General features: G+C 50.7%; 1 protein-coding gene across 3 annotated transcripts in view; it reads right to left on the reverse strand.

Annotated features, from left to right (window-relative positions):
- The window catches only part of WWC3 (WWC family member 3), a 74,302-nt gene that overhangs the window by 44,972 nt on the left and 3,178 nt on the right, over positions 1-26,152 (reverse strand). For 2 of the 3 annotated variants that reach the window (XR_002826579.1, XM_006104110.2), the window contains exons 2-4: positions 25,492-25,695; positions 15,576-15,652; positions 14,007-14,086 (exon numbers count right to left, since the gene is read on the reverse strand). Coding sequence is in view for 1 of the 3 variants with exons in the window: in XM_006104110.2 (XP_006104172.1) it covers positions 14,007-14,086; positions 15,576-15,652; positions 25,492-25,695 (361 nt within the window). In the remaining 2 variants the exon portion in view is untranslated. Of the gene's footprint in view, positions 1-14,006; positions 14,087-15,575; positions 15,653-25,491; positions 25,696-26,152 lie in introns of those variants that run through there. The other variant, XM_023745434.1, reaches the window with a different exon arrangement.

Raw genomic sequence — 26,152 nt, forward strand, 5'->3', positions numbered from 1 at the left:
TCTCCATTCTTTTAATGAGAACAAAACCATATATGGTTTTTTTGGTGTTGTGGGCGGGAAGGTGACTTTCCTTGACTATGAAAAAAATTCACCGTAACCTCCCACAGCCCTACCCTTTCTGTACTAATAACATCAAAACATTTTGGTTTCATTATGCCATCTGTTAGTTCATATTTGTATGAATAAGTTAATGTTTCTGGCCTGGGGCGTGATTCTGCCCGAGCAACCAATTCGCGGTTCCTTCCTTCTCACCCATCCTCCCTTCCCTCTCACCCATCCTTCTTCCCTTCTTTCCTTCCTTTCTTTTCACCCATCTTTCCTTCCTTCTCATCCATCCTCCTCACCTTTCCTGCCTTCTGGCTGCCCTCCCGCCCCTGAGTGCACGAGGCCGGCAGCACGTCCTCTGTCACGTCCGCCATACCTAAGCCTTGAGTCGCAGGAGCCCTCAGGGCTAAAGCAGTTGGGATACTTCCACCCAGAAATGGAATGCGCTCCTCTGGAAGGTGGTTAGCTGAGCTGCAGTTCCGGCCCCACCACCGCACAGCTCTGGTTCTGAGTTGTCACCCCGCGTCGACTGAAAACCTGGGTCCTAACGGCCAGCCCACACGGCCTAACTTGGCACTCACCCCGGCAGGCCGCGGAGGACAAGCGACACTCCAGCTCTACAGTGGGACCCTGAGCAGGTCACTTCGCCTCTTTAAACCTGTCTCCTCGTGTCGCACATAGGACGCTAACCATGTTTCTCCCACTTAGGGCGAAGATGGGAGCAAAGGGCCGCCCGGGCCGAGGCCTGGTGTGTCATGTTTGTGTGGCCATTACTATTATGAGGACGATGCTGGATCTACTTACTCATGGGAGAAAAAGTCAATAATTCACCAACCCCGGTACTTTATTATCATTAACAAATTCCTGGCCACATGCGTCACAACTCACAGCAAAACTCAGCACCGGAGCTGAGCTGAGCTGTCAGCGCCCTTGGAATCAGAGAAGGACAAATAGCGCGAGCGGGAAGCCTGCCCTCCCCCTGGAAACGGGCTCGGCTCAGCAGCAGCGCCGCGCCTGCCATCAGTTACAAATCAAACACGCATGAAACCTGCTCCCAAGGCCTCTTCCACGGAGAGCGGATGCAGGCGCACCAGGGGACCCCACACATTAAATGGTGACACCCCCAAATCCCAACATTGCCCGGCCATGTGTTTTTCCACTTCAGCTATTCTATGGAGAACCGAGAGTCTAAGGCGAGACAGCAGCAAAAAGCCATCCATCTCACATCTGCGAGGAAGTGGCCTGACTTTTCTTGCGGGGGGGGGGGGGGGGAGATCTAGACTCATTTACATAATAATGTCTCCTTGTATTCATCTTCTGATCAAAGGCTTCCCAATGCGGCTCATTGATGTCACAAACCACAGCCCACATAGGCTGATGGAGTCTGGAGAAAAGGGTTACAGCATTTCCAGACAAAAAAGCCCCAAGGCCACAAAAGTCTGACTTCTCCGCAAGGCAATGACCACAGCCCCTGCTAAGCAGGTCGGCCGGCCCCTCCACAATGAAGACGGCAAATGGATCACCCCGACACTGACACCCGCACAGAGAAATGAAAACTGTTTCAACTGCTTGAAAGTCAATGCCAGTCACATAGCCACAGACACACAGCACGGCTCAGGCTGCAATGAGAGATGCTAACCTGGTCAGCCCAGCTTTGTACTGTGTTGTGGTTTCCCTCTGGCTCGAGCAGCTATAGAGCCTAAGCGTAGCCACCAGGAAACCAGGGATGGAGCCAGCAGTCTCCTGAGGCACCAGGTTCTATGCTGGGAACGGCTGCAGTTCCCATCAGGGAGAGGGGTCAGCGGGCCTGCACTTCACCCCACCGGCAGACCCGCACAGTGCCTAGAAGTTCAACTTCAAGGTCACAGGCGTGGGCTCTGGCCTTAGCTCTACCCAAGTGCTCTGAGACCTTGAGGAAGAATGAAGACTGGCCCAGAGCAGCTGTTTTCAATCAATTCTGAGAGTGTCCCCACGTGGTGAGCAGGAGGAGCTGGAGGGGGAGCCTGCGAGGGCCCGGGACCCTCAGCCCTGCTTCGGCAGCACCTCCCCCTTCCAGGCTCAGCTACTCTGCTTCTACGGAAGACGATGTTTGGGGGCAGGAAAGGAAAAGAGAGTCCCCTGTTAAAAAGTGGGCAAGTGCCCTAGCTGGTTTGGCTCAGTGGATAGAGCGTCGGCCTGTGGACTGAAGGGTCCCGGGTTTTATTCCGGTCAGGGCACATGCCTGGGTTTTGGGCTAGATCCCCAGTAGGGGGCGTGCAGGAGGCAGCTGATCCATGATTCTCTCTCATCATTGATGTTTCTGACTCCGTCTCCCTTCTAAAATCAATAAAAATATGTATATTTTTTAAAAGTGGGCAAGCTATTTGAGAATATGATCTCGATGTTCTAAGAACCTCTGAAATACTATCATTTCAAAAGAGTCTATTATTGTAGAACATATTACATAAAATATTATATATCATATAAGTATAACCTTACATAAACAGCGTATATAGCATACATTATTTGATTAAACTATATGATTATGGAAATAGTTCAATGGATCAAGGATTCACTAGGTGTCTGAGTCTTGCTGTGTGCTCCCCAGTTGTCACCTCCTTTAATCCCCTCAATGGCTCTACAAAATAAGCATAATCTCAGATTTTATAATGAAAAAATGGAGGCTCAGAGAGAGCACCTAAGTGGCCCAAGATGACAAGGTAAGGTGTGGCAGAGCTGGGGTCAAACCCCATCTCCCGATTCTCAAGTCTTCACTGGACGCCCCCCGCAGCCGAAGGCGGAGCCCTACTCAGAGCGGCCCAGGGAGGTCCACAGGCTTAGATACGGGCAAGAGATGCTCCACAGAGCTCAGGCCATTCCTGCTTCCCCAGTGGGATCCACTTTCATCACCCAGAGCCTCAGAGGCCAGGAGAGCTCTCCCTTCGCGTCTGCAAAATTCATTTGGGAATTTTCTCCCTTTTTTTAATTCCCTCTAGAACTTTGCATGAAATCAAATAATGGGCTCAATGATTCAATATTTTCTAAAATAACAATATATTCCATTTCATAAAGAAAATCCTAACATCTGTGACTGCCAAAGAACTGTCTTTTTCTTCATAAAATTTTCATTCAGAGTCCAAGACAGTGCTTATACATGTCAAATAACATGACAGAATATTGATAACTACTCAACAAAAGGCGGCACTACTCGGCCAGCACAGCTCAGTGGTTGAGCATCAACCTATGAAACAGGAGGTCAGGGTTCGATTCCTGGTCAGGGCACATGCCCAGGATACAGACTCAATCCCCAGTAGGGGGTGTGCAGGAGACAGCCGATCCATGATTCTCTCTCATCATTGATGTTTCTAGCTCTCTCTGCCTCCCCTTTCCTCTCTGAAATCAATAAAAAAATAAATAAATACACACACACCCTATCTAATAAAGAGGTAATATGCAAATTGACCATCATGCTGTCACAAAGATGGCGGCACCCACAGCCACAAGATGGTGGCGCCCAGTCCCCTCAGCTCCGCCAGAGTCCCCTAGTCCTTGCAGCCCTACCAGGGAGGTGGCAGGCACATGGTGTGGTCGGACCTGCCCTCAGCCCCCCAGCCGCCCAGGGCCAGCCCGAGGCACAGGCAAGCCTCGGATGGTGGCTGCCCAGCCTCCCAGGGCTGCCCGAGGCTCAGGTAACCAGGGCCAGCTGAGGCTTGCACTGCTGGCAGTGGCAGCAGCAGAGGTGTGATGGGGGTGTTGCCTTCCCCTGATCGCCAGGTTGCCTCCCAACCCTGAGGGCTCCCGGACTGAGAGAGGGGGCACGCCAGGCTGAGGGACCCCTCTCCAGTGCATGAATTTTCATGCGCCGGGACTCTAGTATATATATTTAAAAGGTGGCCCTAGACGACATGTGTTATTATACAGTGTGCTCTGTTATGAATGTTATGTCCCCCCAACCCCGCCCTAAAATTCACTTGCTGAAATCCCAACGCCCAGGGTGAGGTATTAGGGGGTAGGGCCTCTGGGGGGTGATCAGGTCATGAGGGAGAAATTCTCCTGAATGGGGTCAGTGTCTTCATAAAAGAGACCCCCCGAGAGCTCCCCTGCCTTTCCCCCAGGTGAGGACACAGCTGGAAGGAGGCCATTTATGAACTGGGAAGCAGCTCTCATAGGACACAGCACCTGACCATGAGGGCACCCTGTTCTTGAACTTCCAGCCTCTGGAACGAGAAGAAATCAATTCTGTTGTTTATGAGCCACCCAGTCTGTGATATCCCATATAATAAAAGGGTAATATACAAACTGACCCTAACAGCAGAACGACTGGGAATGACTGGTCACTATGACACACACTGACCACAGGGGGAGCTCTGCTCAGCCACAAGCCAGGCTGATGGCTGCCAGCACAGCGGTGGTGGCGGGAGCCTCTCCTGCCTCCTCAGCAGCGCTAAGGATGTCCGACTGCAGCTTAGGCCTGCTCCCCGCTGGCAAGTGGACATCCCCCAAGGGCTCCCGGGCTGCCAGAGGGATGTCTGACTGCCAGCTTAGGCCCGATCCCCCAGGGAGCGGGCTTAAGCCAGCAGGTGGACATCCCCCAAGGGGTCCCAAACTGCGAGAGGGCACAGGCCGGGCTGAGGGATCCCCCGAGTGCACAAATTTTTGTGCACTGAGCCTCTAGTTTTGTTATAATAGCCACCCAAATGGACTAAGATAAAGTGTGGGGGAAAACCCCACAAAAAACAGTACACAGAACCCACAGTCTTCACTTCTCACCTCTCAGCACTTTGTAGCAGCTTCGGGGAGGTTAAGTGACTTGCTCAAGGTCACACAGCCTGTTAGAGGCACAGCGAGGTTCACGCTGAGGCCCCTCACACCAGCACGCATCCCTCTCATCACCGGCTTAGCAATATGCTGAGTCAAGGCCTGCAAACTCGCACTGTATCAAACCTGAAGGCCACCCACACAGCCTGTCCGATGTCCCGAACGAAACTGGGGCTCCTGGTCTGCTCTTGAGAGCAATGCTGAGAGCAGGGGAGAAGGCGCAGCCTCAGAGGGTGACCCTAGCACCACCGAGAAGGCATTTCTGAGATGTTTATCATCACCCCCTCCCTCCCGCTGCCCTCAAGTTTCCATACTCGTTCCATTTCAGATGTCGAGAGAACTGCGCTGGCAGCAGTAAAACCAAACGACTTCTTAAACCCACGTCTTGAAGAACAGGGCTGCCAGGCCTCTAAAGATATTCCATGTTAATACCACACATTACAACCCGAAAGAATGAGAAGTTTTGTTACAGTCCACCTTTTACATCACAGCGCTGGCAGGGGGCCTGCGCGCGCCTCAGAGAGCTTCCGGCAGCTTTCTATCAACAGCAGGTCCTGTGTGGAGCCAGACCTGTCCCCCGGCGCGAACAATGCGCCCTTTGTTCCCGCCCGTTGCTGTATGTTTTGCTGTTATCTGAGCGGTGCCGGCCTTTTCGCACGGGCTGTGCCTTATGTGCTATGTTAATGGGATATTGTTGGTCTAAGCCGCTCTAACTTCGAACAATCTTACCCTCTTCTGAAAGCACTAAATCCCCTCCGACAGAAAATGCTAATTCCAACATCTCATGCTGCCTCATTCTGGTATTGAGCGCTCAGAAGAGAGCAGGGACTCTGATTTAAGGGAACGTGGGTTTAACTTCACTCCTACTACCCCACTAGGAAAGGAGTTCATCGGGCAATTAACAGGCTGGAAGAAAGAGGCCACCTGGCTAAGAAAGCAACTCATGGAAACTGGTTATTTGGAACATTTCGTTTATAGCCCTTTTCTGTGGCTTGAATAGCAGTACAAGGAATGGGGTTTCTTAAAACACAGTATGTAGCAGAGAAGAAAATGCTAGAGGGCAGTTAATAAGGTGAGTGGCCATGTACAGAGACCTCCCCGAGATCCTCGCCCAGGCCCTCACCCTGGGGTCCCAGTGGCCAAGAATGAAGTGACTTATGGGACTGCTCAGGGGGCAGGAGCAGGGACATCAGCCGAGCCCTGCCCTGCGCCGAGAGCTGTCTGGGCCCTGAGGCACAACAGGGACCAAGGCTGCATCCTTGTCATCCTATAGCTTTTCGCCTCATGCTGTGCGCTTGTAGATACGAAAGATTTCAGCGTCAGTTCCCGAAAATGGGTTTGCTGGGTCAAAGGGTAAGTGCATTGGTGGTATTTTTATTTTTATATTTTTATAATATTTTAAAATATCGTTTATTGATTTCAGAGAGGAAGGGAGAGGGAGAGAGAGATAAAAACATCAATGATGAGAGAGAATCATTGATTGGCTGCCTCCTGCACACCCCACACTGGGGATCGAGTCTGTAACCCGGGCCTGTGTCCTGACTGGGAATCAAACCCTGACCTCGTGGTTCATAGGTCCATGCTCAGCCACTGAGCCACGCCGGCCCAGCGCATTGGTGCTATTTTTAGATATTGCCATTCCCCACTCTAGGGGTCACACCATTTTGCATTCCCAACAGCAAGTAGGTGAGTGCTGGTCAGAGAGACAGACAACACCAAAACACATCACTATGGCGGGCAGCGATCCATGTTTTAAGAACAACAGAGCTGGGTTGGGAAAAGAATGGGGCAGGGAGAGTCCTTTTTAGATCCAGTGGGTAAGCCAGGGTCTTGTTGACATGTCATTTGTCCAGAGAACTAGGGAAGGGAGGGAACAGGCATGCGGAAATCTGGGGGGAGGGTTCCAGGCGCGGGGAGAGGCCAGCTCCAGCGCGGAGACCCAGCAGGGTGGCCGGGGATGGGCGCCGGGGAGTGAGGGTGAGACTTGGAGGGAAATGAGGTCAGGAGAGGGGCCAGCATATGGAGGGTCTAGACTGGATTCTAAGGAAGAGGGAGGAAGCCACTGCGGGTCACCGGCAGAGGAGACGTTTAGAAAGAATCCCGGGGCTGGAGTGTGAGGATGGTGCGCCCTTGCAGGCTCGGCTGCAGGTCACGGCAGAAGCTGTGAGAATGAATGGGTGCCAGGCCTGGAAACAGCACCCCACGGAAGGCAGACAGCAAGAAGGCAGTCAGGACAGTGCCTCCCCCCCCCCCCCCCCGCCGCCCCCAGCGTCCTGGGCCACCGTGCCAGCACGCAGGGACGTTGCAGGTGTCATGGCGGAAAAAGGCTTCAATGGGCCACGAGCGTGGGAAAGCCGGGGTGAAGCAATGCTAAGTGAGCTCCTGGCTGCAGGACAACTGGGAATCTAACACGAGGCGCATTCCAGATCTGCAGGAGATCTAGAATAACTAGAGGGAAATCTCCCCACGCCCGTTGGCACGCGGCACGCTCTTGCGCATCACCCATCTGGGAACTGAGCGCAGACTAGTCCCGAGCCCTGCCCTTGGCCCTGGGAGCTGGTACAGGCCCAGTGAGATCGCTCTTCCGGGCGAGCGCAGAGCCCAGCCGCGCTTTCACCGGAAAAGCCCGATTTCGCTGAAGACTTTTGTTAATCAAAGATGTTGCTGCTACTTTCTGAAGACGTTTATACGGGACCACGAGAGAAATGCAAATGACAGCTCCCCTGAGATACTATCTCTCACCTGCGAGACTGGCACGAACGCAAAAGCCTGGCAGCACCTTCTGCTGGCAGAGCTGTGGGAACCCGAGCGCTCACCTATCAGTGCTGGGAATGCGAAATGGGGCGCCCCCTAGAGAGGGCAATGGCGATATCTACAAATACCACTGGTGCCTTTGCCCTTCGACCCAGCAAACCCGGTTTCGGGAACTTAGGCTGAAACCTTTCGGATCTGCGTGTGCACAGCATTAGGTGAAAAGCTGATGGGCAACATTATAAATGGATGTACCAGGCAGACAATGCCAGAACCCTCCAATCATCTTCACACCACAATAACAGACAGCCGCGCCCTGGCCGGTTGCTCAGTGGTTACAGTGTCAACCCCGGGGACCGGAGGGTCGCAGGTTCGATTCCCGGTCAAGGGCACGTACCTCAGTTGCAGGTACCCCAGCCCCAGTGGGGGCGCGTGCAGGAGGCAACCAATCTATGTGTCTCTCTCATGTTGACTTTTTTTTCTCTCTCTCCCCCTCCTACCTCCCTTCTGCTCTCTCTAGATATCAATGGAAAAAATATCCTTGGGTGAGGATGAACAAAAAGAGAGACAGACAGACAGACAGCTGGAGAGTGTGCACCTCCACATGGAAGTAACACCACCACCACCTACAAAACATACGTACCCCCCACAAAGGAAAGAAAAAGAAACAGAACTTGAATCAGATGAAGCCCCTCATACCAATGACAGCAGTTTGCATATACAGCAGGAGCATGTTAAATGACACATGCGCAGTCAAGCAGCAAAATCCACTGTCAGGGAAACGGGACTGGAAAAGCAAATAGCTTCTTCAACAAAGTTGTCAGAAGGAAAAGCCCAGGAGAGGCGGGTAGAGATTAAGACACACCAGCCAAACGCACTGTGTGGGCCTCGCCTGAACATGGACCCCAATAAACCAGAGAAATGGGCAACTCGCTGGAGAAGGGCCAGTTTAAGAGGTTACTATTCAGCGGGGCATAGGCATTAGAGCTATGTTTCCAAAGGAGTCCGTACGTTTAGGAGAGATATTGATGGATCGTATGATTCTGGGATTTGCTTCAATAAGGCAGGAAGATTTGGGGGATGAGGCAGTGTGCGACCAAACAAGGTGGTCTGTTGTGTGTTAGCCGTTGAAGTGGGCCGAGGGGTGCTGGAGGGGGTCTATTACACTGTTCTCTCTCCTTTTGTATATGTTTGACATTTTCCATCATTAAAAGTTTATATATATTACACACACACACACACACACACACACGTACATATTCTATCATTAACCCAGAGACTGTGTTCATGGCCAGCTCCCATCTACAAAAATTAACAACATACACAGACTCAAAAAAAAAATACAAAAGGTTCTTTTTTCCTCACTTGGACCCCAGCGTAATGATGGATTTTCTCGCTAGCCAGGAAAGTTCACCAAGATAAACAAGCCGAGTTGAAAACGTTCCGAGCAGCCAAACTCCTGGTGAGGTGCTCTGGAAAAGAATACATGGATATTCTGGGAAGCAGGCGCAGCACAACCGTTTCTGGGAGGGAAAACCTAGGCTCCCTGCCTTAAACCGGGGCTGGCACTCCTCTCCGAGAAGCCCCATTGTGGCCAACAGCGCGTGGGTTCTCTGTGCTGGAGTTAACATCTGACGCTAGGGGTGTGCTCATCACCTTCCCGATGCCGACCAAGGCTCTCAGACTTTCTCCGTAAATAATCCCAAGCTGCATGCCTCCCTCCAAACATGCGCCACGTTCAGTACCAGAAAAATAACGAGGCGCCTCAGTCTCGTGCACAGCCTGTGGCACTCACAGGAAGGGATCGGATGACTTGTACTCGCTGAGAATGTTAAGCAAGGCATGTGCGCCCGTTTCCTCTCCTTCCTGCGAGTTTGTCACAGAATAAACGTGTACGGTGACATCGCCACATCTGACCAAACACTGCCTTTCGGGGCTACTCCATCCGCACAGCTGGGCGGGTGTCCCAGGACCAAGGCCAGATCCAGAACGTTCCCCCTGCCCCTCCTCGGCCTCCACCAGGCTCTGGCGGGGAGTGAGGCCTGTCCCCTTGGCGGGGCCTATTCACCAGGGCTGCTCCCAAACGTGGGATCCTGCCACAGAGAGGAGAAAGAAAGGCAGACACTGGCCCTCCGCGCAGCGCACAGCACAGCGCACACTCACACTCCGAGCGGAGCTGCCTGCAGGTGTAAAGTTACAACTCCCCCCGCCGGCTCTGCTTCCTGTCCAAGGATCCCGGAGAAACCAAGGCGGCCTTTTCCCAGTCTTAAAGCGCCTGACTACCAGTGCTGAAGCCACTTCCCAGCACGGCCGAGGGGAGGGGCTTTCGCGGTCACCTAAGCCCTGGCACTTTTTATTTTCCAGAGCAGCGATTGTCAACCTTTGTCGTCGCGTGACACAGACACTGATTACGGAAATTCTACGGCACACCAACAATACACTGAGTGGCCAGATTATTATGACCACCCCATCAGTACTTCATTGACACTTCCAAAAATACTGAATATTGAAAACTCCCTAAGCAAATACTCTCAAGGTTTTATTATTATTTGCATAACTAATTCACTTCATTGTACTGATGGGGTGGTCATAATAATCTGGCCACTCAGTGTATATTATAACTTTTGTCGATCTGACAAGAAGAAACAGGTATAATTTTGATTCAGTCACACTGGGTGGCAGTTGGCTGTGGTCATTTTTTATTTGACGACCTAAGGGGAAGAGGTCGGTGTCCCTGACTAATTGGAAAGTTCACCAAGATAAACAAGCCGCAGGTGTTTATTTGGCTCTGTTGACTAATGAGTTTGCCGACCACTGGCCTAAGTCAGGTGTTGCATGACTTAGGCCAGTGGTCGGCAAACTCACATTAGTCAACAGAGCCAAATATCAACAGTACTTCTTCAAAATAGACTCGCCCAGGCTGAAAACCGACTTCTGCGCATGGGCCACGAAGTTTCAATCGCACTGTACGCGCACGTGGTATTTTGTGGAAGAGCCACACTCAAGGGACCAAAAAGCCGCATGTGGCTCGCAAGCCACAGTTTGCCAACCACGGACTTAGGCATTACTACGGCACACCGGCTGAAAATCAGTGTTCTAGAGCTTTCCGTCTTAAGCTGAGGTTGCAATATAAGCTTTGTCTTCAAATAAGGGAAATGGAGGTGGCCAGACTGATGGCGACCAGGCAAAGGCACAGGCGCCCGACCTGGCAATAATGGCTGTGGAAGCCAGAGCCGGCAGGGAAAGGTGCCGGGCAGACTCCCTTCTGAAGCTCAGGGGCCCTGTGCCCCCTGAGCCCTGGTCACCTCCACAGCCCGCACAATGCCCAGCGTGAGAAGTCGGTAGGATCTAGGGACCCTGTGAGGTGGTGAGTCTCCCTGGTAATGAGAGAAAGCAACAGTGTGGCCCAGTGAAGGAGGAAAGCGGCCTCCAACTTAACAGGTCAGTCCTGGCAACTTCTGAGGCCCTGCCGAATTAAATGATTTGCTCTGCTGATTTCTCTTTCATTTTTATCTTTTAATCCCCACCGGAGGGTATTTTTTCCATTGATGTTTAGAGAGAGAGGAGGAGGGAGGGAGGAGAGGGCGAGAGAGGGAGAAAAAAACACCAATGTTAAGAGAGACACATCAACTCGTTGCCTCCCACACATGCCTGGAGACAGGGGAGCAAACCTACAACCCAGGTACGTGCCCTTGACCAGGAATTGAACCCGCAACCCTTTGGTCCCCCGCCAGGCGCTCTAACCGCTGAGCAAACCGGCCAGGGCTCTGCTTATTTCTTATCTGGCGCCGCCCTCTTTTTAAAAAATCCTCATCTGAGGATAAGTTTTCCATTGATTTTTAGAGAGAGTGGAAGGGAAGGAAGAGGGAGAGGAAAGGAAAGAGAGAAACATTGATGTGAGAGAGAAACATCGACTGGTTGCCTCTGCACATACCCTGCCCAGGGCTGAGGATCAAACCTGCAACCGACGTATTTGCCCTTGACTGGGAATCAAACCCGCGACCGTTCGGTGCCCGGGCCGACGCTCTAACCAGTGAGCAACCATCCAGGCCTCTGCTTCTTTCTTATCCAGCCCTTAGCAGAAGTGACCGGGAGGGCGTAGCCACCGCGCACAGAAGCACCGAGCAGGCGTCTGTGCTCTGGAGGCTGCCGGGATGTGCGGGGCAACATCACATCACAGAGCACGCAGCTGTGTGCGGGGAACACGGCTGCGAGTGCACGAAGTGAGCAACAAAGCCAGTGGCCGAGACTGAAAAAGCAGCTTGATTGGCTTAAGCAAAACTTTTTGAAAAGCTGCAGTGACAAGGGCTAATTAAAGGAAGCCCCACTGTGGGCCAAATCGCCGGAGAACGCTGCTGGGCAACGGTATGGAAAGCAAAAGGCTGGCCCGAAGGATAAGACTCCCGCTAAGCAGCTACCAAAATGCACCGCCCGGCGGGGCCCGCAGGGGGCAGGGCGGGGTATGAGCGCCACAGACAGCAAGCCCCTCTAGGCAGGACCCCAGCTCACCTTGCCAGTGTGTCTCCCCAGGTGCCTATAATCTGCCCTAATAAAGAAATGGACCAATGAACCCACCACACCAGGGGTCCTCAAACTTCGGCCCGCGGGCCACATGCAAATACAAATACTGTATTTGTTCCCGTTTTTTTTTTTTTATTTCAAAATAAGATATGTGCAGTGTGCATAGAAATTTGTTCATAGTTTTTTTTTAAACTATAGTCCGGCCCTCCAATGGTCTGAGGCACAGTGAACTGGCCCCCTGTTTAAAAAGTTTGAGGACCCCTGCCCCACACCGTTCCCGGCTGCTTAAAAAAAGGAGAGCTCAACCTAGTGTTAACCCACGGGGTTGACATGCCGGCTCATCGCCCTTCACGTGAGGCGGAGAGAGTTACATCTGTCAAACGCTCACATTCACTAGCGCCTCCCTATCAAGAGCAATGCTGCAGTCACACGTGCCACCGTCGCTGCATCTGCCACCTCACTGAGAACAGTGCCAGCCGCTTCCTGCCGTCTGCTGAAGGCTGACTGTGTGCTGGCGCTGCCTCCTGGACAGCTCAGCCTGATGATCGTTGCTGTGGACTGAACGGTGTGCTCCCCCAACCCCCAGGGGACGGTACTTGGAGATGGGGGCCTGTGGATGGTGATCAGACTGAGATGAGGTCGTGAGAGTGGAGCCCCATGACGGGGTCAGTGTCCTTATAGGAAAAGGAAGACACACCAGAGACCAGAGCGCCCTCGGAACCCCCACCACGTGAAGACGCAGCAAGAAGCAGGTCCTCACCAGACACCGAATTTGCCCGTTCCACTGCTCTTGGACTTCCAGCCTCCAGAACTGTGCGAGGGAAATGTCTGCTGTGTAAGCCGCCCAGTCCGCGGTGTTTCGTGGCAGCAGCCAAGCTGGCTACAACAATCCCCATTGACAGTGAGAACAGCAGGCACAGAAGGCAGAGAGCACATGCCTAAGTGCGGCAAGCGGAGCCAGGCTCTGAAGCGAGAGAGAACGACTCTTGACCAACAAGCATACCCTTTCTTAAGAAAACGCATTCTTCCAGACCAGCAATAGCCCCGTTTATAAGATAACTTTTGTTCATTCCATGTGCTGACTCAATACGGCTCACAAATAAGAAATTCATCCCCAAACCCTTAGTAGGGATCAAGTTTTCATTGTAAAGGGGCCAACACGAGGAGGACCTATAGACCAGACTGTCCAATAGTATGGTCTGTGATGAGGGAAATATTCCATCAGCTGTGCTGTCCAAGGCCATGGCCACCAGCCCAGTGGTTCTCAACTGGGGGCACATGGGCCCTCCGGGGAACACTTGGCAAAGTCTGGAGACGTTTTTGGCTGCAACAAGTGGGTGGGAGGGTGCTGGCAGCACTAGGGGACCAACGCCAGGGATGCTGCTAAGCCTCCTCTGGTCCCCAGGACAGCCCCACCACAGAGTTCTTTGGTCCGAAATATCTCCGGCGCCGAGGTGGGAAAATCTGCACTCGCCACATGTGACTGCTGAGCATTTCAGCTGTGGCTACTGGGGCTGGGGGATAAATTCTTTTCTTTCAATTTCATGAATTTGATTTGAACTTTTAGGATAAAAAAAAAATGAAGAGATCAGATCAAAACTGACAAAATTGAAATTCCAATTTAAACCGCCATGTGTGTCTTGGCGAGTACAGCAGCTATGGCGAATGTAGACAAATATCAAATAAAGGGCTGGTTTCCAAAGAGTTCCACTTAAAGGAACCAAGGGTCTTTAAGGCAGAGACTCCTATGCTCGGGGTCGGGAAATAATGAGCGGAAACACAATCCTAGAAGTGGGCGCCCAGGAAGCTTTAGGACTCATGTCCAGGCACCAAGAGGTCAGCACAAAAGGAAACACGGGCTCCTCTCCCTTCCATCAGCGCGGGCAACTCACTCTTGCAGGGTCTCCACCCCCTTCTCTTTGTACTGCAGCTCTTGCTTCATCTGCGCCAGCTCTCGCTTTAATCTGGAAAGCTAAAGACAAACAACAGTTTCTTCAAAAATTGCTGTGAAAAATGACTTCTACAGTTGTTCTCGCTGACACTGAAGTGCCTGCTTAGCTTGCCGCTCATGGGATCATCCACTCCAGTGGTTCTCAACCTTCCTAATGCCGCGACCCTTTCATACAGCTCCTCATGTTGTGGTGACCCCCAATTTCATTGTTACAAATGGAACATAATTAAAGCATAGTGATTCATCACAAAAACAATATGTAATTATAGATGTGTTTTCCGATGGTCTTAGGCGACCCCTGTGAAAGGGTCGTTCGACCCCCAAAGGGGTCACAACCCACAGGTTGAGAACCGCTGATTTACTCTCTCCATGAACTGCCATTCACACGCATAAAACAGCCACCCTTGGCCCGGCTGGGTGGCTCAGTGGTTGAGCATCGACCTATGAACCAGGAGGTCACGGCTCGATTCCCGGTCAGGGCACATGCCTGGTTGCAGGCTCAATCCCCAGTGTAGGTAAGGTGTACGGGAGGCAGCCGATCAATGTTTCTCATCATTGATGTTTCTATCTCTCTCCCTCTCCCTTCCTCTCTGAAATCAATAAAAATATTTTTTCATTTAAAAATAAAATAGCCCTAGCTGGTTCGATTCCGGTCAAGGGCACGTACCTCAATTACAGGCTCCTCCCTGGCCTGGGCCCTGGTCAGAGCTCATGCAGGAGGCAGCCAATCAATGTGTTTCTCTCACATCGCTATTTCTCTCTGTCTTTCCCTCTCTCTTCCACTCTCTCTCTAAAAATATCCTCGGGTGAGGATAAATAAAATAAAATCAAAATAAATAAAATAAAACAGCCGCGCTGGAAGAACTAACTGTCTTGCTTACATCCCAAAGTCCTAGCACTTCCGGCCCACGTGGAAGCGCAACTACTTTCTTTCTCAAGGTATTGATCTGTTCATTACAATGAGCAAACTGTGTAACACTTTGCCCATCTTCCCTTGTACTTGCTTCGCACAGAGCCACGGAGGAGGCCCTGCAGCTGCGAGCGCGGTCTCCTCCCATCGCCTGGTGCTTATTCAACAGATTCTGGGACCCGCTCCAGGCCTGCGTTAAAGCTTGGGGTGGTGGGGGAGCTCACACGGTTAACCGACTCCCCAGGGGTATTTCTGAGGTGCGCTAGAACCTGAGACACACCACAGCTGGAGGCTTAATTTCCAAGGGGTCTCCCATGTTTTGATGCAAATCCAACAAAACGGAGCCCTCCCCAGGCCAGCAAGACAAGGGGCTGAAGTGCTAAGAGGAGGGAACACAGGTGACTTTTTGTTAGACGGGCTACGGTTTAAAATGAAATCGTTGCCCTCCTATTGGAAAAGAGTGGAGAGTACAAACAAATATAATAATAATCCGTGAAACGAAAATCTTACTGAAACATGAGCGTTAGACACACTGACCACCCGAAAATGAACCATGATAAGCGATGTCACATAAAAGTACATACGGGCACCATTACTCACCCTATCCCGACGACTGGCTATTTCTGCTTTAATTTGGTGTGGGTCGTACTTTGTGTTTGTTGAATATCCAGAGTAGGCTAAACAGAAGGAAAACATTGCATTTTATAAAGGATCCTTTAAAATAAATAAATGCACACAGACAGGAACTTCTGATTCTCCACATTAAATGGTTAAGTCTCAGCTTTACAAGTTGGTACTGGCTCCTGAAGAATCAACACTTCACAGCCTCGAATCTGGGTGTTTGATCTTTGCATGAGGCCTGCCTGCAGGACCCCCCATAATAGACGAGATGCTGCAGGTAAAGCAAACCGTGCTGACTTCCGCTGCAAACTCCGCGGCTTAAACACCACGTGCGCAAGAGGAGGGAAAGGTATGATTATGGAAAATTGCTCTTACTGTGCAAATAGTACGCACACTAGGGATCATTTTTCCTTTTAAAATGCCCACACAGCCCGGCCGGCGTGGCTCAGTGGTTGAGTGCTGACCCATGAACCAGGAGGTGGAGGTTCGATCCCTGGTCAGGGCACATGCCCAGGTTGCGGGCTCGGTTTCGGGCTCGATCCCCAGTAGGGGGCGTGCAGGAGGCAGCCGATCCGTGATTCTCTCTCATCATGAATGTTTCTCTCTCCCTCTCCCTTCCTCTCTGAAGTCAATTAAAAAAATATATTTTTAAAAATAAATAAATAAAATGCGCGCACACGGGAGTCTTGGGAAGGATACAGCCAAAAAGTCAACGGTGGTTCTTTTCAATACAAAAGATTTTAGTTTTATTTTGTCACATCTACAGTCCCCAGATGAACAATTTTTGACGTAAGAGAGAAAACAGATACTAAAGGTCTAGAAAATGAGAAAGACGGCTTTCTAGCCACGAGCCTGTACCCGCCAGGCTGAGGAAATGCTACGCTTGCGGGCTGCCTGCTGCACAGAACTGCACAGGAGCGCCCACCCCTGCATTCCAGCAGCTCGGCGCTGATGGCCGTCTGGTGAAAGCACATCGCAGGGACATGGGTTCTTAAACGGAGCAGGGCAGGAGCTCTAACCTCCTGCCACAGACACGGCGTCACGACAAGTAGCCGATACCTGGGGGTGAGTGAGGCTCGCAGAGCCGGTTACCTGTGCGTGGGGAGCAGTTAGCCACTGTCCTGCGCAGGAGCTGTCAGCACCTCCGCCCTTTCAGCAGCTGGAGCAGCCAGCGGCCCTGCGGCCCTGCACCCCTGCGCATGGCTATTTCCTCATGCTTCCGTGTCCTTGCTCTGAGGCTTCTGAAGCCATCAGCTTGGGGGCTGCAGTGACTTGGTTTCTAGCCCTCCCTGAGCGTGGAGCGCTCTCTGTCTCCACCTGGGCACCCCACACTGGCGTCATCTGCCTCTGGGTCATTCTCATTACCGTCACCTGCTCAGAAGGCCCATCTGCAGACGGGTGACCCTTCTTTCACTCCTTCCATCTGGGGTCCGAGGGCTGTCATTGAGATCACTAGGTGCTAACATCTAGAAACCAGTTCAAAACCATGTCCTGACTTTCTGTTGGAGGATGGGGCTCAAGGCCAAGTGGCTTCCACAGCAAGGTTATTTAGCCCCAACAGTATTCTCAAAGTTAACTGGAGCAGTTGATATCTCCTTTAAAAAAACATACAGTTCTGTCCAGTCGGTGTGGCTCAGTGGTTGAGCGTCGACCTATGAACCAGGAGGTCATGGTTCCAGGGCACATGCCCGGGTTGCGGGCTCGATCCCCAGTGTGGGGCGTGCAGGAGGCAGCCGATCCATGATTCTCTCTCTCCTTCTCCCTTCCTCTCTGAAGTCAATAAAATATATATATATATATATATTTTAAAACCAGTTCTATGGCAAATCTCCTATGTAAGCCCCCATCAGTCAGAATGTTGAACCACTGGAATCCACTGGAAATAAATGTCAGGAGGAGCTACGTGTTTGCCAACTTTATGTTCTTATATTTCCAATCGTAATCTCTCCAGACATGGAGCAAAATGTTTTTAAGATGGAATTCTTTCTCAGGCGAAGAATGTCTATTTCCAAATCCTGCAACGTCTATCTTGTCTGACTCTGGTTTCACTGAAGACGGGTGATGAATCATTTCTATAAAATCTCCACATTCAACTTCTGGGACCTCAGTGTCTCAGACCTGAGCTGAAGGGGCTTCCACGTGGGACCCAGATAACATGCGCATGGGCCAAGGCTGTGCTGACTCCTCACTTCCACTGCGTCAACTTGTCACCTTCCGAGTGAGGGAGAACGTGCCGACAGGCACCACCCGGGGTCGTGCCCACTGGGGGAGAAGTAAGGCCCCCCCCCAAAGTCTAGGGAAGCTAACCGCCATGTTCACCTCCGTGCCAATGATCTCAGATCACGGTCACAAAACTTGCAGTGCACATGGGAGGTGGAGCAGGTACAAGTGCACAAATACATGGCAACCTGCACCCTCTCCTTCCAAACTCCCAGCACCCTGACACTGCCAGGTGCCCACCTCTCCCCCAGGAGACCCAGGCGTAACCGGTCCTGGAAGCAGAGCCTGAGGAAACACAACATCCTGGAGCCACGAGTGCCACCAACAGGAAGCCACCCACCTGGAGGACTGCTTTGGAACAACGCGCTTCCCGACTGCGCAGGCCCATGGAAATTCATCTTTTCTATGACTTACAGCTGAAACCACCCTGAATGACACACTAGGTTTCACTTATACTGATATCCTTCGTGTTACCTTTGCTACAGCCTCTAAAACAGTGGTTCTCAACCTTCTGGCCCTTTAAATACAATTCCTCATGTTGTGACCCAACCATAAAATTATTTTCGTTGCTACTTCATAACTGTCATGTTGCTACTGTTATGAATCGTAATGAAAATATCTGATCTGCAGGATGGTCTTAGGCAACCCCTGTGAAAGGGTCGTTTGACCGCCAAAGGGGTCGCGACCCACAGGTTGAGAACCGCTGCTCTAAAATTATAAAATTCCAGGACAGAGATGAGGGAAAAGTCCACTCAGGTACCTAAAACGATGAGTATGTCTTATCTTCAAACGCTAAGGGGAGTTGTGAACACTGGCGTAGCTTTTAATAATATAATTCAATTTCTACAAATTCTCCGTTCCTGCTGTCTGCCAGCAAGTCTAATGGAATCCATTTCTGGAGTCCAAGAAATAGCTCAGGACTCCAGACCCCATTTTTAACAGCATGCGCTGTACATCATTTAGAAAAAGAACTACCTTCCTCTGTTAAGACATGTCTGCAATCTCGGGGCTTACGATAAATACCAGACTTTCACCTCTGAAGCTTTCTTCTCTCTTGAAGAGCTGAGTGGGCAGAGCTATTAAACAGCTTAAGGAGTCCACTCAGGTCTACACATTGTTTGGGATGATATAATCACACGGTTTTAGTTTAGCTGGACCACAACAATGTAAATTATTGTACCTTGCTATTATAGGGTGCCTTTCACACTTATTTCATCTATTCTCATAAAAATCTTTGTGAGTGATGATGATTATGCCCCCCACTTTAGAGATTAAAGACTGAGTTTGCAGGGACTTGATCTGCATTATGCCATTAAGTCACAGAGGCACTTGTGTCTGGAACTTGGGCTGCTATGGGTCAGCTGTCCAACATCCTTTAATCAGATTAGCTTTTCCAATGTAAGAAGGAATGGCCCCTCGGCTCCCCAAAGCCCATTGCCCACTATGCGAACCAGACCTGTGTATTTAACACTCAAAATGCTGCAGACTGCAATGCTGATGGTGGATTTCCATCCCCAGGGTACTGACAGGGGGAACTGTGTGTCTGTCTCTCTCTCTCTCTCTCTCTCTCTCTCTCTCTCTTCCCCGCAGGCCTCCTCTGTGCTGTGAGAAGCGAAGGTCACACCCCAGGGGGATGAAATGTTTTAAAAGACCAGTAGTCCTTCTTCAAAGACATCCCCTGGACAGACAGCTCCTCAAGACCAGGTGCGCCTCCAGGCTCAGACTGGAGGGGTTGCTCGGGGAGCCGGGGGAGACTGGTGGAAAGGAGGCAGGCCCCGACAGACTCCGCGCTGACAGGTACTAATTACCAGAGCAGCGATAACCAGGCCAACAAAGCAGGGCACAACATTTTTTAAAAGGCACTGTAAGCACAGGATCAAAAAAACTCCAGCCCACTGGAGACCCACAGAAGCAAGCAAGAAGCCACCAAATCGCAAGCAGGAATCCCGTCTAGAGCAGAGGAGGGGATTATCTCTCAGTAAACATGCGTGCTCTGCTACAACCTTCGAGACTGCCTCTTGCCAACTAATACCTGTGAAAAATGCTGCGCGATCCATTTTTCTCCTGCCTGCTCCGACATGCTCGCAGGAGGGAAAACAAAAGGCTAAATGGATGGACTTTGGCCCTTATCCTAATCTAGATAGTAGATGATGAGAAAGCCTTCAGCAGAGAACTAAAGGAAGATAGTCTTTGTGGGAGGGCCTTGGAGCTTCAGAAAGAATGTTGGCAGGACTGATGGCTGATAAGGTCAAGCTTCACCACCACCTAACTCAGGAATTCAGGGTGGATCAGCACTTTCCCAACAGAGATAAGGCCGGCTCTTTCCCAGCCACCCAAAGAGACCTGGTGTAGACTTCTGGGAGCTCCTGGGAGCCAGGGGAACATAGAAAGCCATGTTCCTGCTGCTGAAAGAGTCCATCTAGACTAGTGGGTCTCAACTCTCAGAATCGCTTGGGGAGCTTTGTAAAAAATGTCTGGCCCCACTCAACCCAAATCTGTACCCAGCCAGCAGCAGTTTTTACCAGCCTCTCAGGAGACTGTGCGCAGCCGGGAAGCGTGGAGAACCACTGGTGTAGACCAGGGACTGCGACACTTTCTCTGCGAAGGGCCAGATAGTATTTTTGGCTTTGGGGAATACAGTCTCTGTCTCAACTCAACTCTCCCCCTGTAGCTGCTATAGACAATAGGTAAGTGAATGGATGTGGCTGTGTTCCAATAAAACTTTATTCACAAATACCCTGAGTGGACAGTACTTAGCCTGTGGGCCATCCGCAATTCGTTGGCCTGTGGTTCAGACTATAATTTACCCCATGCAAGCATCCCCCGCCCCAAAGGTGCTGCAAATGGTCATATACTTCATCTCAACACATCCGGAAGCTAGAGCTTCTCGGGAAGGATGAATGAAACATTAACTCCAGAAAAAAAGTTTCTGAAATAATGAATGTATTCAGCATTAAAAAGAGAAGGCAAATAGAAGGACATATCAGCATGAAGACAGTAGGAGAAAACTCTACAAAATGGAGTTGCAGAAAACGTACTGGGACTGGGTACTGAACGGCTAGCTCACCGGTTCACACAAATCAAGTCGGGTTCTTTTAACCTTATGGGGACACGCATGCTCAAATCTGTGTCCCAGCAAAGCGCCTATGTCTGCTTTGGTCAGGGACAAAAATGACCTAGATCTTCTTAGGTACCAGATGGTACAATATTAACACCAGATCTTTTCTCTCCAACGAATGGGGTTTTGGTCTGGTGATTCCCATAACTCAGGGAAATCCCGCCCTCCTCTATCCCCTTCTGCTCCAATACTAGAAATGGCTGTTCTAGTTCATTCTTCCGTTCACCACCATGGCCTCATTTCCCCCTGTAATCAGCCATTAGGGATAAATCAGGTCCCCACCATTTAGTGTATACCAACACCAGGTGCCACATAAATATCTTTGAAAACTAAATGAATAGTTTAGCAATCCTACCGTGGGCCATGAGAAAGTCAAAAAGCAGAAAGCGCTCTGCCTTCCACTTGCCCCATTTAGTGTTGCAAAACAGTCCGATGACTTGTCAGCTTACAGCCGGTCTGTATTTGCAGGTCACTTGGACAATGGGAGGGCAAGGGGTTCCAAAAACCCCGCCGGCTCTTGTGAGCTGCCTCTGCCATGACTAGGAAAGGGTACAGAGCACTGAAGGCTACATGCACAACCAGATGTGGGTTCAAATCCAAGTTCTACCACTGACTGGGCATGTAACCTTGAAAAAGGAATTCGGCCTCTCCAACATTCAGTTCCTCGTGTGCCCAATGGAGATAACACCACGTGCTTCACAATGTTGCTATCATAACCATACCCAGAAAACTCTAGTTCGCTAAATATTGCTCCTCTTAGCTTCAAGTTACCAACAATGAGGGAATCATGGGAAATGAGCCCAAGTGTTATTCTGTTCCTAGGACCAGAGCAAGGGTGCGCCTCCCTGCTTTAACTGACTAGCACTGAGGGCGAGCTGGGCTGTGAGGCCTGTGCGGCCGATTGCAGCCCAGGGATGCTACAGATCCTACCACCAGGAGCTCCCGACGTGGGCCCAGACCTGTAGGTGACACCTGTTAGATCATGAAGATTCAAGCCAATAGGACCACTGTCTTGAACTTGATCCCGTGGCCAAAAGGAATTCATTTGAGTCACATCTAAGAGTTTTTCTCATTGTAGCTGGCAGTTCAGATTAAACGGCAAATAGGAAGAGCTTGGATCAAAGCCCCAGGGACCGCAGCAGCCTGATGAACCGCTTGGATTCCTTCTAGACTCCATCCGCGGTCTTTGACACAGGACCCAGCAAGACCCGCTGGCCTCCCCAGCCCGTCATGAAGACAGGCCCGATCTGGTCTCCAGGGCAGCCACACGCACAGATGCAGAGGTGGCGTCTAGGCAGGGGCTTGTGGTGGTCGGGAAATGGAGTCTGAGGAGCACGTTAGAATTTCAAGTCGACACCACAGTCATCTGTTTCCTCTTCTGAAGGTTTCTTCAGACGCCACTTGGAAGACAGCATCATCAGAGCTCCTTTCCTCCTGGGCATCCATCAGATCCCATGGAGCTCGGGGAGGGATGGAGCCCAGAGTGATTCCCTATTGGCCCCAGTGTGAAGGGAGTGCCAAGCCTGGAAATCGAAAACTGGCCGCTGAGGGATGTCCCAGCTCCACAGGACCACAGGTTCTGAACCAGGCCCTACATTCTCTCAGTGGCCGCGAGGCTGGGTGCGTTCCTCCCTCGCTCCCTCAGCTGGCTGTGCGATCCGTGGGCTGCAACAGGTCCTCCTATACTTGCACTGGTGAGGGCTCCAGTCCTGAGTCCCCAAGCTCACTGGCTGCACTGGCATAGGAGCCAATAGGTGAGACACACCTTCTTCCCTAGGCAAGTTTTCCTTTCAATCACTGGCAAGAAACTTCCCTCCAAGTTGTTCTGCTACCTCCTTCTCTCCCGTAGCATTCTGGGAAACACTGATTGGAGAGCCTCTTTGAAGACCAAACCAAAAGGGACCATGGAACAGATAAGGTGCTACTGGGAGGAAACTCTATGGGGTGGAATCATATGAAGTGACCAATATTCAGCCCTTCTGAAGCTACAGAAATGACAATTTTCTATGGTTCAACCGAGCTTCTACCAAGTAACTTCCTGAAAGGTTGAGAATCGCTAACGCAATGTTCTCAGAAACAGTGAAAAGCCAGTTCTTCTACTAGATGTGACTTCGAGGCGCCAAGGCCATGGGCTGCCAATCCTATGAGATCAGTTCAAGGGGACCATATGCTGGGCCATCGAAGTCATCTTACTAGATTTCAACAAACTGAAATCTTACATAGTGTCGTCTCTGACCGCAACGGAATTAAATTAGAAATCGACAACGTGACGTCTTTAAAAAGCCCCAGCAACTTACTTTCACGGAACCCCGGGGTCAAAAATTCAATCACAAAGGAAATGAGAAAATATCCTGAACTGACTGAAGAGGAAACCCCCACACTTTGAGGGATGCAGGTAAAGTGATACTTAGAGGAGAATTTCTCCCTTTAGAGGCGATGTGAGAAAATAAGGAAGGTCTGAAATCAATGATCTAAGTTTTCACTTTAGGAAGCTAGAAAAGGAAGAATACATTAAAGCCAAACTAAGTAGAAGGAAGAAAATAATAAAGAAAAGAAAGCAATAAAATAGAAAATAGACAAGAAATGGGCGGGGGGGAATGTAAACCAAAAGCCAGTTCATCGCAAAGATAAATACAGCCGATAAAAGAGTAGCTACACTAAGAGAAAAAAGAAGGCACGAATGATAAATGTCAGGAATGAAAGAGAGGACCCGACCACAGGGCCTCCAGGAATTAGAAGAATTATAAGGGAGCTCTGCGAAAACTTGACAAACTTGACTAATTCCCTGGGGGCTGATTCCAGCTCCTTACCTGTTTTTTATACTTTTATCAGAACAAGCCACACACATTGTCTCTGGCTGCTTTTGCAGTGAAACAACAGGGCTGAGTAGTTGCCGCTGAGACCATGTGGCCCACAAAGCTGAAAATATTTACTCTCTGACCCCTTCAGAGAAAAGTTTACTCACGGTCAGATTAGATAAATAGACAAATTCCTTGAAGTACACAAATACTGGAACTGAATCCAGAAGAAATAGAAAATCTCAACAGACCTGTATCTACTAAAGGTACCGATTCTGTACTTACAACATTCTCACAAAGAATTCCAGGCCCCAGTGGCTTTTCTGGTGAATTCTATCACATGGCTAAGGAAGCACTAATGCCAACCCCACACAGACTCTTTCTGAAGAGCGAGGCGGAGGGAACACTTCCCAATTCATTCTGTGAGGACAGTGTTATCCTGATACCAGAATCAGAGAAAGACATTACAAGAAAAGAAAAACTGTGGAGATTTTTAAAGTAAAACCCAGCCTCTGAAGCAGGCATGAAGGTGACTCACTGCATTCTGATGGGCAGTTAAACAAAATACAAAAACCACCTAGGACATACCAGTATCTGAAGAATGAGAGAAAACAACCTAGAAACAACATGCCATTAGACCTGAGGCCCTGCATTCTCGCAAGGCACGTGGTAAGTAAGAGACCACGTTAGATTCCTGTTCCAGGTGGGGGAGAAGCCCCGCCTCGCTCTTCCTCATGCGGCTTACTCACCCTCCACAGCAGCTGCCATAGGAAAGACCTAGGGCCCCTTAGCCCTAAGTCCGTTCTGGATAAAAGCTTTGACCATGTCCTCATGTTCAGAGCTGGGCCACCAGAGCCGAATGCCTGGCACTGTGGCCGGCATGTCACAGGTAGGTCTTCCCACGTGTCAACTAGACTCAGGTTTTCAGGAAGTAAAAGCTGCTGGGACCGACTCGAACATTCTCCCCAAGCTCACTGGCACCCAGGACAGTCACGGCCGTGCGCGCCTGTGGTGGCTGCGAGATGTGGCAGCTCTGCCGGGAAGGGTCTGACTGGGTCGGCACCACAATGCCTTGCCTTCTGCGACCGGACCTGGTTCCTCCAGTCCCCGAGGATCTACTGAGCACCCGTGATACGGGGCCTCCTCCGCAGCCTCCCAAACGGAGAGGGTTTCCCTCCGAGGACATCAGTGTGTGTCCATCTAGCTTGAGGGGCAGAGAGAGTTCCCCGATTCCCTGGGTTATACGGTGTTCCTCCACCTTCGGGGGCAGCCCAAGAAAGGACCCTACACAGAGACAGGTACTCGACGTGTGGGAAGGTTCCTGATCTTTCCATCCGGGATCAACAGAACCAGGTGTGGCTTTCCCGAGGCTCAGCGACACAGCGCTAACTGCCCAGGTCTCCGTGAAGGCCTTTCCCACGCCAACAAACACGGCACTGTTTCGTGTCACTCCCTGAAATTGGCTTATTCCCCTCTTCCCCGCCTGAATGTAAGCGCCGCGAGGGCAGGGACCTTTCCTCTGTTAGGCGCCACTGTATGCAGTGCCTGGGCACAAGGGAGGCACCTGGTAAGTGTTTGCTACAGGAGAGGCTAGCGGATGACCACCTGATCCCAGGGCAGCACACCGATGACCTAACAGACACGAATAGGAAATTCATGAAGCTGTCTTGCCCGAGTAAAGTTTGGTGTCTGCAGATAACCCCGCAGAGAAATGGCTTTTAAAGTCACATGTGTTAAGTGGACGCGTCAGTGAACTCACAGCTGGCGTACGAGCGGCTGTCATCCTCACACATTTTGTGCAGATGCTGGAACTCCTCCTGTGCCAGCTCGAACCGCTGCTGCTTAATCTGGTAGATTTCTTTCTTGGCATTGAGAGCCTCCTGGGCTACCACTAAGTATTCTTTCAACATCCGTTCCTGCTCTCGCCTCCACTGCTCTCTGGGGTCCTCGATCTGGGTGAGCTCTGAAATTAAAAGCATAAGACGTGAGTGAAATAAAACAGACACACACACACAAAGAATGTAAGGGACTTCAAAGTCAGATCTTTAGGTTGACCAAGAGTCAGGCGGCTATGGCACTAGTGAGTATGAAAATGAATGACCAGGCCCTATCGCGTTTGGCTCAATGGATAGAGCGTCGGCCTGCAGACTGAAGGGTCCTGGGTTCGATTCCAGCCAAGGGCACATGCCCGGGATGCGGGCTTGATTCCCCAGTAGGGGGCATGCAGGAGGCAGCTGATTAATAATTCTCTCTCATCATTGATGTTTCAATCTCTCTCTCCCTCTCCCTTCCTCTCTCTGAAATCAATAAAAATATATTTAAAAAAAGAAAGAAAATGAATGACCAGAACGCACGCTATGAAGTCTACATAACAAACCTTCCTAAAGTGTGGAACATCTTCTATTTTTTTTTAATATATA

Source organism: Myotis lucifugus, unplaced genomic scaffold (genome assembly GCF_000147115.1).
Source record: "Myotis lucifugus unplaced genomic scaffold, Myoluc2.0 scaffold_542, whole genome shotgun sequence".
In the NCBI taxonomy this organism is placed as follows: Eukaryota; Metazoa; Chordata; class Mammalia; order Chiroptera; family Vespertilionidae; genus Myotis; species Myotis lucifugus.